Source organism: Anneissia japonica, unplaced genomic scaffold (genome assembly GCF_011630105.1).
Source record: "Anneissia japonica isolate Jap-2015-1 unplaced genomic scaffold, ASM1163010v1 scaffold287754_len4335492_cov202, whole genome shotgun sequence".
NCBI lineage: Eukaryota > Metazoa > Echinodermata > Crinoidea > Comatulida > Comatulidae > Anneissia > Anneissia japonica.
In genome coordinates this window covers 2,020,047-2,034,623 of record NW_022705543.1, presented here as the reverse complement: position 1 = coordinate 2,034,623, position 14,577 = coordinate 2,020,047, and the positions used below count along the sequence as shown (strand labels likewise).

At 34.6% G+C, this 14,577-nt stretch overlaps 2 protein-coding genes across 7 annotated transcripts in view; one reads left to right on the top strand and one right to left on the bottom strand.

Moving 5' to 3' along the window:
* Positions 1 to 606: 606 nt before the first annotated feature.
* The window catches only part of LOC117105813 (protein ELYS-like), a 43,812-nt gene continuing 29,841 nt past the window's right edge, over positions 607 to 14,577 (bottom strand). Inside the window, exons 23-34 of one of the 2 annotated variants that reach the window (XM_033247106.1) lie at positions 9,555 to 9,702; positions 8,823 to 8,970; positions 8,361 to 8,441; positions 8,071 to 8,220; positions 7,598 to 7,655; positions 6,763 to 6,889; positions 5,879 to 6,053; positions 5,025 to 5,395; positions 3,855 to 4,385; positions 2,644 to 2,760; positions 2,186 to 2,456; positions 607 to 1,887 (exon numbers count right to left, since the gene is read on the bottom strand). In XM_033247106.1, coding sequence (XP_033102997.1) covers positions 1,704 to 1,887; positions 2,186 to 2,456; positions 2,644 to 2,760; positions 3,855 to 4,385; positions 5,025 to 5,395; positions 5,879 to 6,053; positions 6,763 to 6,889; positions 7,598 to 7,655; positions 8,071 to 8,220; positions 8,361 to 8,441; positions 8,823 to 8,970; positions 9,555 to 9,702 — 2,361 coding nt within the window. In that variant the 3' untranslated portion in view covers positions 607 to 1,703. The remainder of the gene's footprint in view (positions 1,888 to 2,185; positions 2,457 to 2,643; positions 2,761 to 3,854; positions 4,386 to 5,024; positions 5,396 to 5,878; positions 6,054 to 6,762; positions 6,890 to 7,597; positions 7,656 to 8,070; positions 8,221 to 8,360; positions 8,442 to 8,822; positions 8,971 to 9,554; positions 9,703 to 14,577) is intronic. The other variant, XM_033247107.1, reaches the window with a different exon arrangement.
* LOC117105815 overlaps positions 4,287 to 14,577 on the top strand; it is a 12,018-nt gene continuing 1,727 nt past the window's right edge. Inside the window, exon 1 of one of the 5 annotated variants that reach the window (XM_033247111.1) lies at positions 4,287 to 4,411. In XM_033247111.1, the coding sequence (XP_033103002.1) occupies positions 4,409 to 4,411 (3 nt within the window). In that variant the 5' untranslated portion in view covers positions 4,287 to 4,408. The other 4 variants (XM_033247112.1, XM_033247109.1, XM_033247114.1 and 1 more) reach the window with 4 other exon arrangements.

Below are 14,577 nucleotides of genomic sequence, written 5' to 3'. Positions count from 1 at the left end.
GCAAAGTATTATTAAGTTTAGGTCTGAGAGTGCCAGCCATCTAGAGGTGCCATAATCATATATTTTCCTACCTCACCCCAACCATGGTGGGGCTGAAGTGGTCTAGACACTCCATACTGACGATCATGAACATTTTAGCTGGGATGGTTGTAAAATCGAATTCAGAAATTACGAATTGTCTAATGAAAAAAATCCTCCAAATTACTTGTTACAACATTTTGATTGGTGGGAATATGGCCCTTGCGATTATCTCAGACTATCTCAGATTTTAAACAATATTATAAAATAGACTAAAATGTGAATCCCAAAAAATTATTTATTGTGGTCATACACTCATTACAACTTAATATTATTAATATACAATTCTTATCTTTAGTTATTAAGTAGCTTACTATTTCATTGTATCGCTTGCTTGAATGTATGCCACAAATACAGCCCTCTATAGAACATCAAGTGACTGTCACAGCCTCTATGAATATTCCAAACATACACAAGTTAAAGGTAGGCTAGCATCAAAATATATTTTGGCCTTTAATTATATATACTGCATTAAATAATGTTTAAACTGTGTGGGCACACAATATAGATTCACAACTGTAGTCCTAATTTAATATCAAAAACCACTTTCCTTTAAAAATCTGGTTTTATTCTTAATTTCAATATGCAGCACATTTACAAAACCCATTGTTTTGATACAGAAGTAACATATACAATGGCCAAACTGCTCCACACCATGAAGAGTATTCCTGGTCAGCCTCAGAATAGCTTCAATCAAACCTGTTCAACCTTTACCAGGTAGGCCTATAGATTTGGTCCAGGGGAAAATGAAGGCGATATGCATTTGAACATGGCAACAAACTAACTAACCATGTAGTCGAATTCTGACCAATAATATTGCAATCCCACAGAAGGCATGTTCCACCATTTGTGACATGCTCCTACGAAAACTGGGCAAATTCACAAGTTAATATTAAAAGAGAAAATCATCAATTAACTATCAGGTCAGAAATCATTGTTTTATAGTTTTACTGTATAATGTTTTCAATAACTATACTATCAACTGCCAAATTTTAACCACTTAAAAAAAAGAAGTTACAAGTCTGTTACAATATATAAACAAAAAAATGAGAATGCATTATATTTAGACTAGTTGCTAAGCATATTTTTTAATGTTCACAGTGTGTGCAGCCATGCATAACTTGTGCATGCATGTTCACTAAAGTTAGAAGTAGTTTTTCTTAGTTCTGGTAACCCCAATATCTCATAAATTCTATTGCTCCTTATTCAGTAAATGAAAATAATTATCCCCCTCTCCCCCAAGAAATATATACTATTTTAAAGCTAACAAATTTAGAATATAATTATAAAAAAAAAAATGTGTTCGGTCAGGTTTTGTGGGAACATGTCACGTTTAGAAAGTACCTTTCTAATTTTTGGACAATCATTCATGTCTTGTTAAAGATGTAATCAGTTTTCTATAATCCCACTAAGTCACATGATTTTAATATTGCTGATTTGAAATCTACAAAAACTGCTACTCAATAATTCAACTTGAATAATCCCCCAGTTGTTTCTATTAAAAACATTTGTTCACTATCATTAGCATGGTTTTCACACCAAGAATATTCTTCAGCAAACATTTATTTCTTTTTCAAAACTGTCAAAATTGTTGTTTTATAGCACCTTCAGTATTCATCAAACAGTTACCAGAGCTTCACTTGTTTTTTTCGCTCTTTTGGTGTTCTCAATGTCATCTTGTGTGAATGGTGGACCACCTTCCTTGGTTGACTTTTGTTTGAGACATCTACTTCATTTTTCAATGGAGATACTAGAATAAAAGTATCTTGCGCTGCCCCCTGGGTAAGATTACCTGTCTGTTTCCTTAACCTGTTGAAATATTAATATTAATTCAATTCAAATGCTATCAAAGGACAACATGTGTTCAAAATAATTACTTTTACAAATGTGTTCATAGCCTAATACAAATATGAAGTGAGAAACTATATCTAAAGCATAACTGTGTGAGAATAATTTAGATGAAGTTGGTAAAGTGCAAACATATTCCATTGAAGGGAGAGTGTGGAACTTGTATAAAAAGGGATAGGGTATCATAGAAAGAAAACTGTTGACAATTTTTTAACAGCAAGTTCTGCAAATTTGATTATTAGACCTCAAACTGGATTACCTTGTGGTCCGCCTAGATACTGGTTCATCTGTCTTTGCATCTTTCTTAGCCACATGCTGTTTAACTGTACTTTTCCGTAGACTCCTCATCTGTGGTGTTGGTACAGGTGTTCCGACACTTGACAAGAGGCCCGGTGTCAGGACAACAACTGGTGATGGGACAGGTGTGGCTACTTTGGCTATTGTTTTCCTTGCGGAGCGTTTGGCACGAGACCGAGTTTGTGGTGGTGAGAAAATGAAAGAGGGCGTTCCACAATGTTTAGGAGAATCATCTAAATTAATGTAGAAAAATAGTAATTACTGATGAGACATAGATTGGTATAAAGAGCAACATAAATATAAAATTATTTCAAAGTCAGTTTTCAGTATTTACTCCTCCAATAATTCAATAAAATCCAATGAATAGTGTACAAGTAGATTTCTTCTTTAAAAATCCTAAATGCAAAACTAAACATTTACCTTCATTTTCTAATTTTTCTATAGGTTCTTGTTTGATGGTTGGCAGTTTTGATGGACTACTAGTACCTGGGGAGTCCAATTCTGGCAGAGGCTCCTGCTTCACTGGTGATGAAGGACCTAACAGATGTAATGAGAAAAAAATAATGAAGGTCGTACTTGTTGATAAGCTTTCATAGGTTTGGAAAAAGTGGAGCAAAATTTTAATTACTTTTCAATCAATATTAAAGTTTTATTCGCGATATAAAAAATATAAAATATAACTTTTTTTTCTAGAAGGAAAAGAACCTTACAATTGCTGCTGATTCTAATTATAAAATAACTGGAAAAGTTATTAATAAGGTAAAGAAGAATCCAAGGACAACTGATCCAAAATCTAAAAAAAATTTGGACATTTTTTTTTTCGGGTAAAAACATTGTCTAACTAGAGGAACAAAATACTTTTCAAGCTTTAATTAATAAATATATTACTTTGTACGCTCATAAGCCCTTATATGCAGCTATGACAGGAAGCCTGCTGTGTTTGGTTGTCCCTTTTAGTTACCCAGTAGCACAGTTTGTTTATCTTCTTCTCTATCCAACGGTACCAGAATTTCTCCAATACGTTGAGTTTCAAGAGAGATATCAGCAGTTGTCTGTCAGAAAGTGAGTTTTTAGCCAAATATCATGAAAATTTCAAATTGCTCTAACTCATCAGAAAATGCTGGTGCGGAGCCAAAAATTTCACTGTGGGGTTATCTCAGGTAGAACCCCCAACATGCAAAATATTGGACGATTTGAAGGGGGTCGGGCAAAAAAGTGTGTTGGATTCATATGGAATGACTCTATATTTAGGAAGGAATGCTTCTTAATATCTTGCATGGGGGCGCACCTCCATGAGACAACCGAGCGCAGCAGGTACATTTTTTGACAACGATGAGACTTCCATCGTTACTAGGGGAATGAAGTTTACAAACTGAACTGTGCTCTTTTTATTTTATACTCTTTGTTTTGATCAAAGATTTTAGCCATGCGGTCACTACTTCACCAACCAAAATGTATGGGGTGGGTGACCCATATTTCTAAATGTTACTGTGCTTGGATATAACACAATATTTTTTACCTAATAAAAATATGGTTGCTATAAAGCCATATATATTTTCAAAATTATAAAACCCCATTTCAAGATGCACATTTTACTTGCTAAATATATCAACCAAAATTTAAGTAATAACCTGTAACTACTGGTGAACTAGGTATCACACCCTCCATGGCTTCCTCTTTCGGTGGTGACATCTTCAAAGAGGCTGTGAAAGATGTCTTCTTGGGTGCAGAGCTCTCCTGCCTTAAGGTTAGTCCTGGTGTGGTTTGAACTGAAATCTCGGCAAATGTTTGTGAACGAGCACTGCTCTTATCCTCATCCTGATCAAGTTTACTTGGCAGTGCAAATGAAACAGATTTTGACAATGCTGCCCCCATCGGAGATGATTCTGCAGATGCAGGCGGAGTTAGTGTAATTCTTGAGCTAATTGGTGATGTCGGTAAGTCTTGGATTTGTTCATCAAACTGTTCTAATTGTTTACTTACTAAGATCTGACTAAGTGGAGAACGCTGAGCTGAAGGTGGAGTGATATTACCGAATTGTAAAGGTGAGGTAAGTATTGGTGAGAAGGCAAGGTCTATTGTTGCAGTAGGAGATTCTGCCAGTGTTTTGACTGGATGACAAAGAGCAGGGACAGCTGGAAGAGCTTCCTGAGAAGCGGTAGCTATAATAAGTGAAAGCAATAAAATGGTGAGTTAAAACAAAGTGCGATATAAAAGCACAACTGCTATTTTTTGTTTTGTGTTATGAAATAACTGTTTTGAAAAATAAGAATCAAAGATTAGCCTCTGAAACAAAAATTTATATAATGTACAAATATTGACTGCTCATCATGGGAATGGTGAAATCTATTTCCCCGAAGTGATGTGGAGACCATAGCCTATCTTCCCAAGCGATAGGCACGGTCTCCACATCAACGAGGGCTGTAGATTTCACCGTTCCCTGTATCTAGAGCAGTCAATATTTGTTTAATATACCTCATACATAGATTCTACGAGACCTAAAAAAGTAATGAAAATAGTACACACAATCAAAGGGCCAATCTATCTCCCAGCGAGCGTCGTAGAGGTCGCGTCTCCTTTACTGTTCGTGCGTGTCATAATTACATAGCAACGCAGCCTAAAGATTGCACATCTTGCGGCAGGGCAAAAAGTACTACTTTTCAGGGGAATATTACTGTCTATTGCCCGCTTTTTAACAAATCAGATGCCTAGAATCTATGAATGAGGTACATAAATAATAACTATTTTCCAAAATAGTTTTAATGATTAATTTCTTTATATGGCTATCAATTCCCATATACCTGTTTCTTGGAAGCCATCTGGTGCTTCTTGTTCCATATCCTCTGCAGGGGCATCTTCAACCTTCTTCGTTTGATGAGAATCAAGATTGAATGTGATTTCATTATCTATCTCTATTTCTTCAATTTTTTCCTTGACTTCTGAATCTATTATTTCTTCCTTGACTTCTACCACTCCTAATTCCTCCTTGACTTCCAACATTTCTACTTCTTCCTTGACTTGTTCTGGATTCTGGATTCTTACAACATTCTGTGGAAGACCTTCAGGTGTGCTAAACTCTACAACTTCTCCAAGGTTGTCTTTTTCTGGAGTGAGGAATTCAGGAGTCACACAACGCTCTGGATCATCTTCAACACCATCTGTTGGAATTGATCTGGAGAATAATGAAACATAGCAATAATGATGAAAATCATTTTTTAGATGAAAATAAAAAATAATGATTTACTTTATTTATGTGAAAACCAACAGCGACAAAACATTACCACTTTAACAGGCTTGTGTGTGCGCTGAACCGTGGAGATCTCTAGGTCCCCGGTTCAACTCCCATCGCTGCCTCTCCTTGTGTTTCAGATAGAGGGCTGAAATACAAGTTACAATAGCGCACCGTCTTTCGGATGAGACGTTTAAGCCGTTGGTCCTGAGTGCATTTATGGCCCATGTGCACGTTAAAGAATACAGTACACTCTTCGGAAAAGAGTAGGGGATTGTCTCCCGGTGTACTGTCCAATCACCACCAGAAGGACCCCACTGGAAATTAGTCTTCTTCTAGACTTTCGTGAGCTATCTTTGGTGTTTACACTGAATAAATCCAATCCAATCCAATAAATAATACACTAAAAAATTGTTATCTACTCACTGATCCATGTCCTCTGGTGACGGTGACCTTCCCTTGGTGTCCTCGGAGAAGCGGATGTGCTTCAGCAACGTTGTCTGGGATGTAGGCGCAGATTCTGCCTTTTGCTGATCGTGCAAAGAAAAGACTGGTGGTGGCATCATTTTGATGGCAGTTGCTCTGACAGAATCTGTTATATTTATATTTGAAGGTCATGAAATTAATAACATAAAGGCCTGTTCACATTAATTATTTTAAGGTGACAAATATCTGCGATTTGCCAATAGATGTGTGCATCACTGATTTATGTCCCACACAATTTGATAGTGTGGACAGAGCAACATTTGTGGTTCAATTAAACAGTTTGTTAACATATTCAATGTTTATTAGGTCAAATGTTGAATATTCATGAACACTTATGCATATTACTAAGAAACTATGAATAATAAGTGTGCAGAGGTTATACATTGTGTATGAATGTTACTATTTCAGATGAACAAGACAATAATAATGTAAAGCAATTTAAGAAATTTGGAGTTGCTAAATACAATTAACAGCAAAACCAAATTCAATATTATTAATTTAATAATATAAAATTAAATTTAATAATACTAAATTTCACGATCTAATGTAAAAAAGCATAAATATTTAAAGCAATTTATAAGTTTATCTAAAAAAATGTGCACAGTAAAAGTAGAAACAAAATACAAAAATTATAAAGTTATTAGGTCTAAAATAATACATTGCCTAGTCGAATCCAAAATGCCATTGAAATATTGTTCGACTAAAATTTGACTTACAGATTGATAATGGAAAACACAACAATTTGGCATGTAAAATAAGATCGACTTAGAAATTTTTCGACTTAGGCAAGTTTAACTGTAAATTGTTTCTTGAAAGTTGATCACCTGCTTGAGTTCCTCCTGTATCTTGGACTTGTGTTGTCAGATGTTTGGACTTTTTCTGCCCTTTTAGAATGGACTGAGGTGTCTGCTGCTGAGGTGGTTGTTGCCTGTTCAAATGACCTGGTGACCTCTGTTTACATATGCATTAAGATTTTATTGAGAGCTGTTAGTGTCATGAAGGATGTAACTACTTATCACTTTCTGTAACAACTTTACATGCAAGATCCAAAGAAAATGCTTCAAAAACCTGATTATTATAACATGAAATCTACTAAAAACACTGGATATATGCAAGTTATATATACGGCATCATCATTATCAACTCAATGGCAACATAAATTGAATTTCTTAGCAATAAAAAAAATGTTTCTTTCAAATCCGACAGAGAGTGGCTCTCGTCTTATAAAATAAAAGTGATGATAAGCAGAGCTGTATTTTAGAGGGTAAGACGCTTGCCTTCAAATACCACAGTCCTGTGTTCAAATCCTGTCAGTGATCACATTTTTTTCTCCGAACCCAAAAACAATGCGCTTTGAGAATTTACTTGGTATTTGTTCTAACAACTGCTTTTATTGACAGGACTTGGAAATCATTAACACTAAAACAGTTAATGTACATACAGCCATTGAGTGAGAAATACTTATACTGTACAATATTTGTTTAGTCATGTGAAAAAATTCTGATATTTTTAGGATTTTAACCCAAGATTACAGGGTTTCAAGATGACCACTTTAACAGTTACTCAATTCCATGTTTAACTTGTAGAAGACTGGTTCTTCACAAATATTAGAATAATACTATTACATTTGTTATTGAAAATATAGCATAAAATATTTACCTTTTTGATTGGTGGAGTCTGTAGAAGAGACAGCATGTCTGCACCTGTGTAATCCATTCTAAATCAAATCAAAATGGAATCCGTAAATTTAGAAATTACATATGCAGTTTAAATTAGATGACCTAGCAATACTAAAAGTGTGTTCCGGTATCCAATCCCAACTTAGATGCATTAAACATGAGTCTCTATGTCCCACAAATAAAAGTTGAATCATGAGGGAATGGGGAACAGAATGAGAAAAGAGTACATGTAAAAAAAAAGTAAAAGAGAACATGTGAAAAAGAGGCTGTTGGTACATCAGAATCAAATTTTACTTTTTTTAAATAAAGCAGGGTTTTTCAATTTCCAAGAAAAATGCGGCCAAATCAGTAATTTTTTTAAACGGTTTACGGCAAATATCTTAAAGCTAAGTAAATGCTATAAGAAATTTGATTGCTGTAGAATATTTTTGAGAAAGAGTAGATAAAGCTCACCTTTTAATATTGTCATGTACGGCGAAGGAAAGCATACTCAGCCTTGAAGACCCAAATGACTTTTGGGGTGAAAATGTGGCTGCCCCAGGTAATGTTTCATCCATAAGGTCTTCTATATTGCTTGGATAAATGGTTGCTGCAGTACCAGAGCTAAAAGATAAAAAGAACAACTTTCATTTAAACTGTTCAATCAAAACACATGTTGACTTGAATCTGCCTGAATTGAGTCTTTATTGATGTTTTGAAAAAAGGAAAGAACACATCTAAACTACCTGTCTGGGTAAACTTACCTGAGACGTGATTTGTGATGAGGGGTAATAGGTGTGGTTACAAAAGGTTGGTGACTTTTGGTGCTAAAAACGTCCTCAGTCCTAAAAAGTATCACATGTCGATAACATATTAGAATACAAGTTATTAATTGAATTTAAAAAAAAGCTATGATTACGGTATTAAAAGTACACTGCATATCCAACACATAAGCTAATGTTGCAAAGACAAAAAGCAACATTGTTCACACAAGATACTGTACACCACTACAATAACATTATCCAATGTGTCATAACACTGGTAAAACACTACTTCACAACAGTAACATAAGGGTATATACAGAGAGTAAGGTTGTCCTTACTGGGCTACAACTGCACATTGCGTGACATGTTGCTTTCCAGTTGTTGGCAAGTTGCCAAAGAGTCGCAAGGGTGACATAAGCTTAGCTTTAGTCTTCTGTAGTAAGCATGTATTAAGAAACTAACCTGTTTGTAAGCGGTGTCTCCTGCTCTCTGATCTGTTCCCTAGCCTCAGCTATCTTGTCTAATACAGAGCTGATGAGACTTGCGTGTGATATGACTTGGCTGGCCTTTGCAGGGTTAATCACAGTTGACAATGGCTTTGGTTTTTGCACTGAGAATGTATAACAGAATTAAAGAAATTCAATATTTCAAATGGCAAGCTGAAGCTTAGAAATTCCAGAACTAAGGAGTGATATTAATAACTTCAACTTTCTTTTTTCTCAAAATGTCCAAATCAATGAGCTCAATCACCAAGCGCATAGAGGCTTTTTCGCATGATGCGCTCTACAAATCCAACTATTATTATTATTATTATTATTGATATTTTTTACAATGCAATTATGATTTAAATGCTTCCATAACATTAAAATGCATGGTAGCCCTGCAGTATATAATTTTCACAGAGTACAAGCTTAAAAATTGATTATAAAGCCCTCAGATCCTATATAATACCAAAGATGTGGTCCAATTAGCTCTGACCCTTGACTCTGCCAGGGATTCTAGGTGACCCCACCCACACTCCAGTTTGTCCATATTTGCACACCTGCACCCTCTAATGGCAATCCTAATAGGACCAAATGAAGTTCTGTCCAAAAATGTATTAAGAAATTGTCTGCTGAGGAACACCCTGACATCTAGGTAAACTTCATTTGTGAAAAAAATTACAATGATGTTAAAATATTTTTTGATAAGTACCTTCTCTTCTGATGAACGGTGCCCTCTTGTGACTTGGTTCACTTCCAAAAGCCAGCTTACGTTGAACAGACGGCAAGAGTTTAGAATAGCTTTCGACAATAACATTTCTTGTGGCATGATGCTCCTTGGATTTTAAGTCAGTTCCAGTCTACAAAATCATAAAATGTGGGATTGATTAGTAAACATAAGTTTGGTTTTTTCCTCAAAGAGATGCATTTTTATAGTGAGTGAACCTACCAACTCATCCAACTGGGCTGGTAAAAGCACATGATCGCGTGTCGGAGGCATCATAAATGTCCCGGAGGCATTTTTGGGCCCTGCTGGGCTATAGTGTACAGACAACCTTTGGTGAAGGAGGCATTTTATCGAGATAATTTTTATGGTCGGATGCACAAGCTTCTTAAATACTTAAAATAATGTGATGCTTTTATAAAGTTTTATTATGAGGTTTAGGAAGTGGTTAAATTTTTAATCAAGAGTAAAACAATATAACGTGGTGTTCCAGGATTTGAACGTAGGACCCTGAAATTTGGTGAGATAGCATCTTAACCATCTAGCAAGACATCCACTAATTACTGTTATGGTATACTATTCTTGAGGAAAAAATGTTGTTTACTAAAGTACTGTTTTCAATTTATAAGTGACAAATGCCTAGGATTTGCCAATATATCTGGTGGAGACAAAATACCTTGCACACATTGCAAATTGTGTTTCAGAGATAATGGCCAAAACATGTTGGAATGTTGTAATTTTCAAAATCTATTCTATTGCACTAAACTACACTTTATGTAGATCTATACATCATGCTTTGTTATTTTTTATTTGTGACATAAAAATGAAATAAAACTTATTGATCAAACATTTAATTACACTATGAAAAGGATATTATCAATTAAAAGGAGGAAAAATGCAAATTATTTTCTCTAAACATACCACCGTACAAGCTAATGAATGATAATTATTAGTACCAGCATTTTATGTGTAATATAATGATATGTGAATATATTAAACAGAGACATGATAATAGTTGAGGGTATATCCTTCCTTTCAATATTGTGTTTGCCTGCACATATATAAGTGTGCTTGCTATACTAGTGGCAGGAGCGTCACTGAGCTACTCAGGCTTAAGGTAAGGTTTCATCTTAAATTAGGAAGGAAGTCAAGGATAACTTTTAGGCCTTCGCACTAAGTACATACTTAAAACAAGATGTTCCGAATTATTGAATATACTGAATGCACAGTAGGAGCAATGATAAATTGTGTAGAATATAAATGTAGGGTAAGTCTTCCCGAGAAGTTTATACGTCCAGTGTTTTATATATTATAAGTAAGGACACTATACCTATACGTCTGCAAAAAACAGAAATTTGTGTCAGAAACATAAAGAATTTAGCCATTTTTTGGTAAGGAGGATGGTAAGTTTATGTGAGAACTTGACTTTCTTTAATGCTTAACAGTAAAAGCATATAGCAATACAGTAGATTTTTTAATGTGGCACATCATTTATTTCTGTCATTATGAAAAATCCAGCAGGATGCCTGGCCAAAAACCTATTCAAAAATAGTAGTAACAGTCATAATTGAAACATGACATGGAATTTTACACTTTACAGTGTAAAATAGCCTTCCAACCACTTTCCTGGATAACTCAGTATTTGATTATTGTATGCTAAAATCTTAAGGTCAAACAATAAAATTCTTCTGTTGCCATAAAGTTTAAGTGCTATAAAAGTCAGTAAGGATGCTAATTTTTTTTTCTTCTACATTTGAAGTAGCTTATCAGAGTAACTGAACCGTGGAGATCTCTAGGTCCCCGGTTCAATTCCTATCACTGCCTCTCCTTGTATTTCAGCTAGAGGGCTGAAATTCAAGTTACAATAGAGCACCGTCTTTCAGAAATTTAAAGAAATTGTTTTTGCATTATTAGGTATTTTTCGCCGCACAATGTTAACCTTAGTGGATGATGTCATCATTTATTCATCTTGTGTTGTGGAGTACGTTAATTTCAGGATTTTACATGCTTGACGTACGTTAGTTATGGGTTTGCGCATGCATATTTCAATTTGTTTACAAAAGGGGCGGAGCTATCGCGCTGCATGTTGGGTACTAACGTTAAAGTAATGTAACATCGTGCGGCAAAAACTACCTATTATAGGCAGACCATCACAAGCATTTGTTGTTTAAGTTTTGCCTCTCAACATTTTGAGCACAGCAGTGTTTTGTTGCCATAGAAAAAAAAAATTCTGAGAGGTTTCAGATACTTTAAATGTTCTCATTTTGGGAGGATAATTATTTACACTTAAATAGTAAATAAGGACAAATGTTAATCATAATAATAAATAAGAATAATTATATATAAGATGATAATGATTTATTATACTTCATTTGTTGTTTAAGTTTTGCCTCTCAACATTTTGAGCACAGCGGTGTTTTGTTGCCATAGGAAAAAAAAAAATTCTGAGAGGTTTCAGATACTTTAAATGTTCTCATTCAAGGGTTTATTTAAGAGCCGGCGGCCGGCGCATTCGATCGGCTACTACGATGTTTCCGCCGGCTACTTCAATCAATGCTGTACAAAAATTAATACAAAAACCACCAATGTAAATAGCGCAACAGGCCTGTAAAGAACCTTATTTACCTACACGAAGTTAACTTGCAATAGTATGCACTCATTTCGATGTTCGTTTCTGTTGAAAGTTCGTTAAAATGTCTACCAATTTTCAGACTCCATGTTTGACTTTCATAAACTCGCAGCGTAAACAAAGGTAAAGTTCAAAGTTCGGCAGTCGCGCCTGGGTGAGCCCATCAAAGAAGCCACGCCTCCAAATCACATGTTAGCCAATAAGATAATAGAAATTTCTCCTCCACCACGTGCTCAGGTGATGTCGATTTACATCGCCCAAACTCTTTTTCCGTACATTGGGTTTTCTTTCCGCGGAGAAGAAAAAAACAGATCGTCATTTAAAATTAATTTGTGTATGACTATGAACCTTTTATTTTCATTTCATTTTTATTTTACTAGCCCTCTTTGTGATGACATAGATATTTCAGAAATGATAAATAATTTTAAAAAAATCAACACTGGCTCAAATTCGTTTACATTCGGTGGCGGAGGTAGCAAGCCGAACCAACTATATTGAATGCTGTTACACTCACAATTTCAGAGTCATAGATAGTACAATGATTAAAACGACAGAGCAAGCCAAAATCGTCTCAATTCACATCACATGAGACATTTTTTTTCCAATGTGGTGTCCATTCCTTTTCGATATCTGCATAAATTTTAGAACTATTTTTTGCTCTCCTTAGATGTTTTCTTCAACGCAGATATAGGGCATAGGCCTAAATGGTGAATCCCCACAAATTTCAATTGTATTTTCAATTTATTTTGGTGGATTTTATTAAATGTGTATAAACTTAAAAAAAAAAATGTATTTCAATTATTGAATCAATATTCTGACCTTCCGATGTTGAGCACGAAAAATTTGTAAATTCTAGGCCTATTCTAACCTACTCAGTAAGTATACTAATCAAGGAGGTTCTGATCATCACTGCATGTGATTGCACATGTGCAACCACTGTGCAGTGTATACTAAGAAGTTCAAATGGGAAACTAATTTTCCACACCATATGACATACCACGATGTTATCATCATCAATCAATGTGTTTGAATCAATATTAGGACTACAGGAAAATAATTTATTGATAAACATTGTTCATTTTGTAGGATGCTTGAATACCATACAAAATTAAGGAATATCATATGAGTGAGTTCTGTATGTGTGTAAACTGTCTATTTCTTAGCTAGCTAAGTCCTGGTATTAGCAACTGAGGTGGCTGCAGGCTTATGACGCCTAAGCCTAGATACTGTAGCCTACACAGTGGCTGTAGGCCTATCTAACCTAGGCCTAAACTCACGATACGATATTTTCAGCTATTGTATGATATTCCTCTCATGAATTAAATTTAGGCATTTTGAGATTCGCGAAAGTTTAATGTCGCGAAAACGGCCGAAATTATCAATTCGCGAAAGTTTCTGGTTTACAGTATCTATTTAGGCTAGGCCTATGTATGAAGAATATGTAAAAATATCAACTTTTTTACAGCTCAGTAGTTGATTCTGAAAACTGTTTAAAAAAAATGATGTAGAGAAATTCCATTCAAATGGGCTCTAAAACCTTGGAGGCAATGGCGCTTCCCCCTTGACCCCGATGGGGGAGGGGGGGGCTAGGCGGCACCCCCTATACCCCCGACCTATTTTAATTTACTCTCCTGTTACTTTCAAATTTCTCCTGCTACTCAAATTCATAAATAAACCCCTGTCATTTTGGGAGGATAATTATTTACACTTAAATAGTAAATAAGGACAAATGTTAATCATAATAATAAATAAGAATAATTATATATAAGATGATAATGATTTATTATACTTCATTTTTGCTTGTTTAATTGATATTGTAATTTCTTTATTATATAGAATATATTTAATGAACTAGTTGAGTTAAATATGTGATTGGTTTAACTTTCGAGGTGTATTATTATTATTAGTATTACTATTATTACATTGTAAATATACATATTTTACTTTACATTTAAATTGGTACAATATAAATAATGATAATGATGATAATAATAACAATAATAGTAACATTAACAAAAAAAAGTTTATTAATTGTAAGATGTTTAGCTATTTATGAATTTGGAGAGTCAACAATATCATGAACTTGAGTATATTCTAATTTACAGTCCAGCAAACTTTTGTTGGTTGCATTTTTTTTTTGCTATATTTTTAAAAAATTGGATATGATGTAGAGTAGACATTGATAAATCAAAAAAGTATGTGCAACATTTTTTTTTTCATACGTAAGGGGGGTTGCCAGCCGTTTCAAAATGGCCGCCATTTTTTCCTAAAATTGTCACCAATATTGTAAATTTATGTCATTGAAATGCAGTATTCAATTGGAAATCCACTCTTAACAATGACAACAGTTAACTAAATATTGTACACATTTTTGAGCTATTA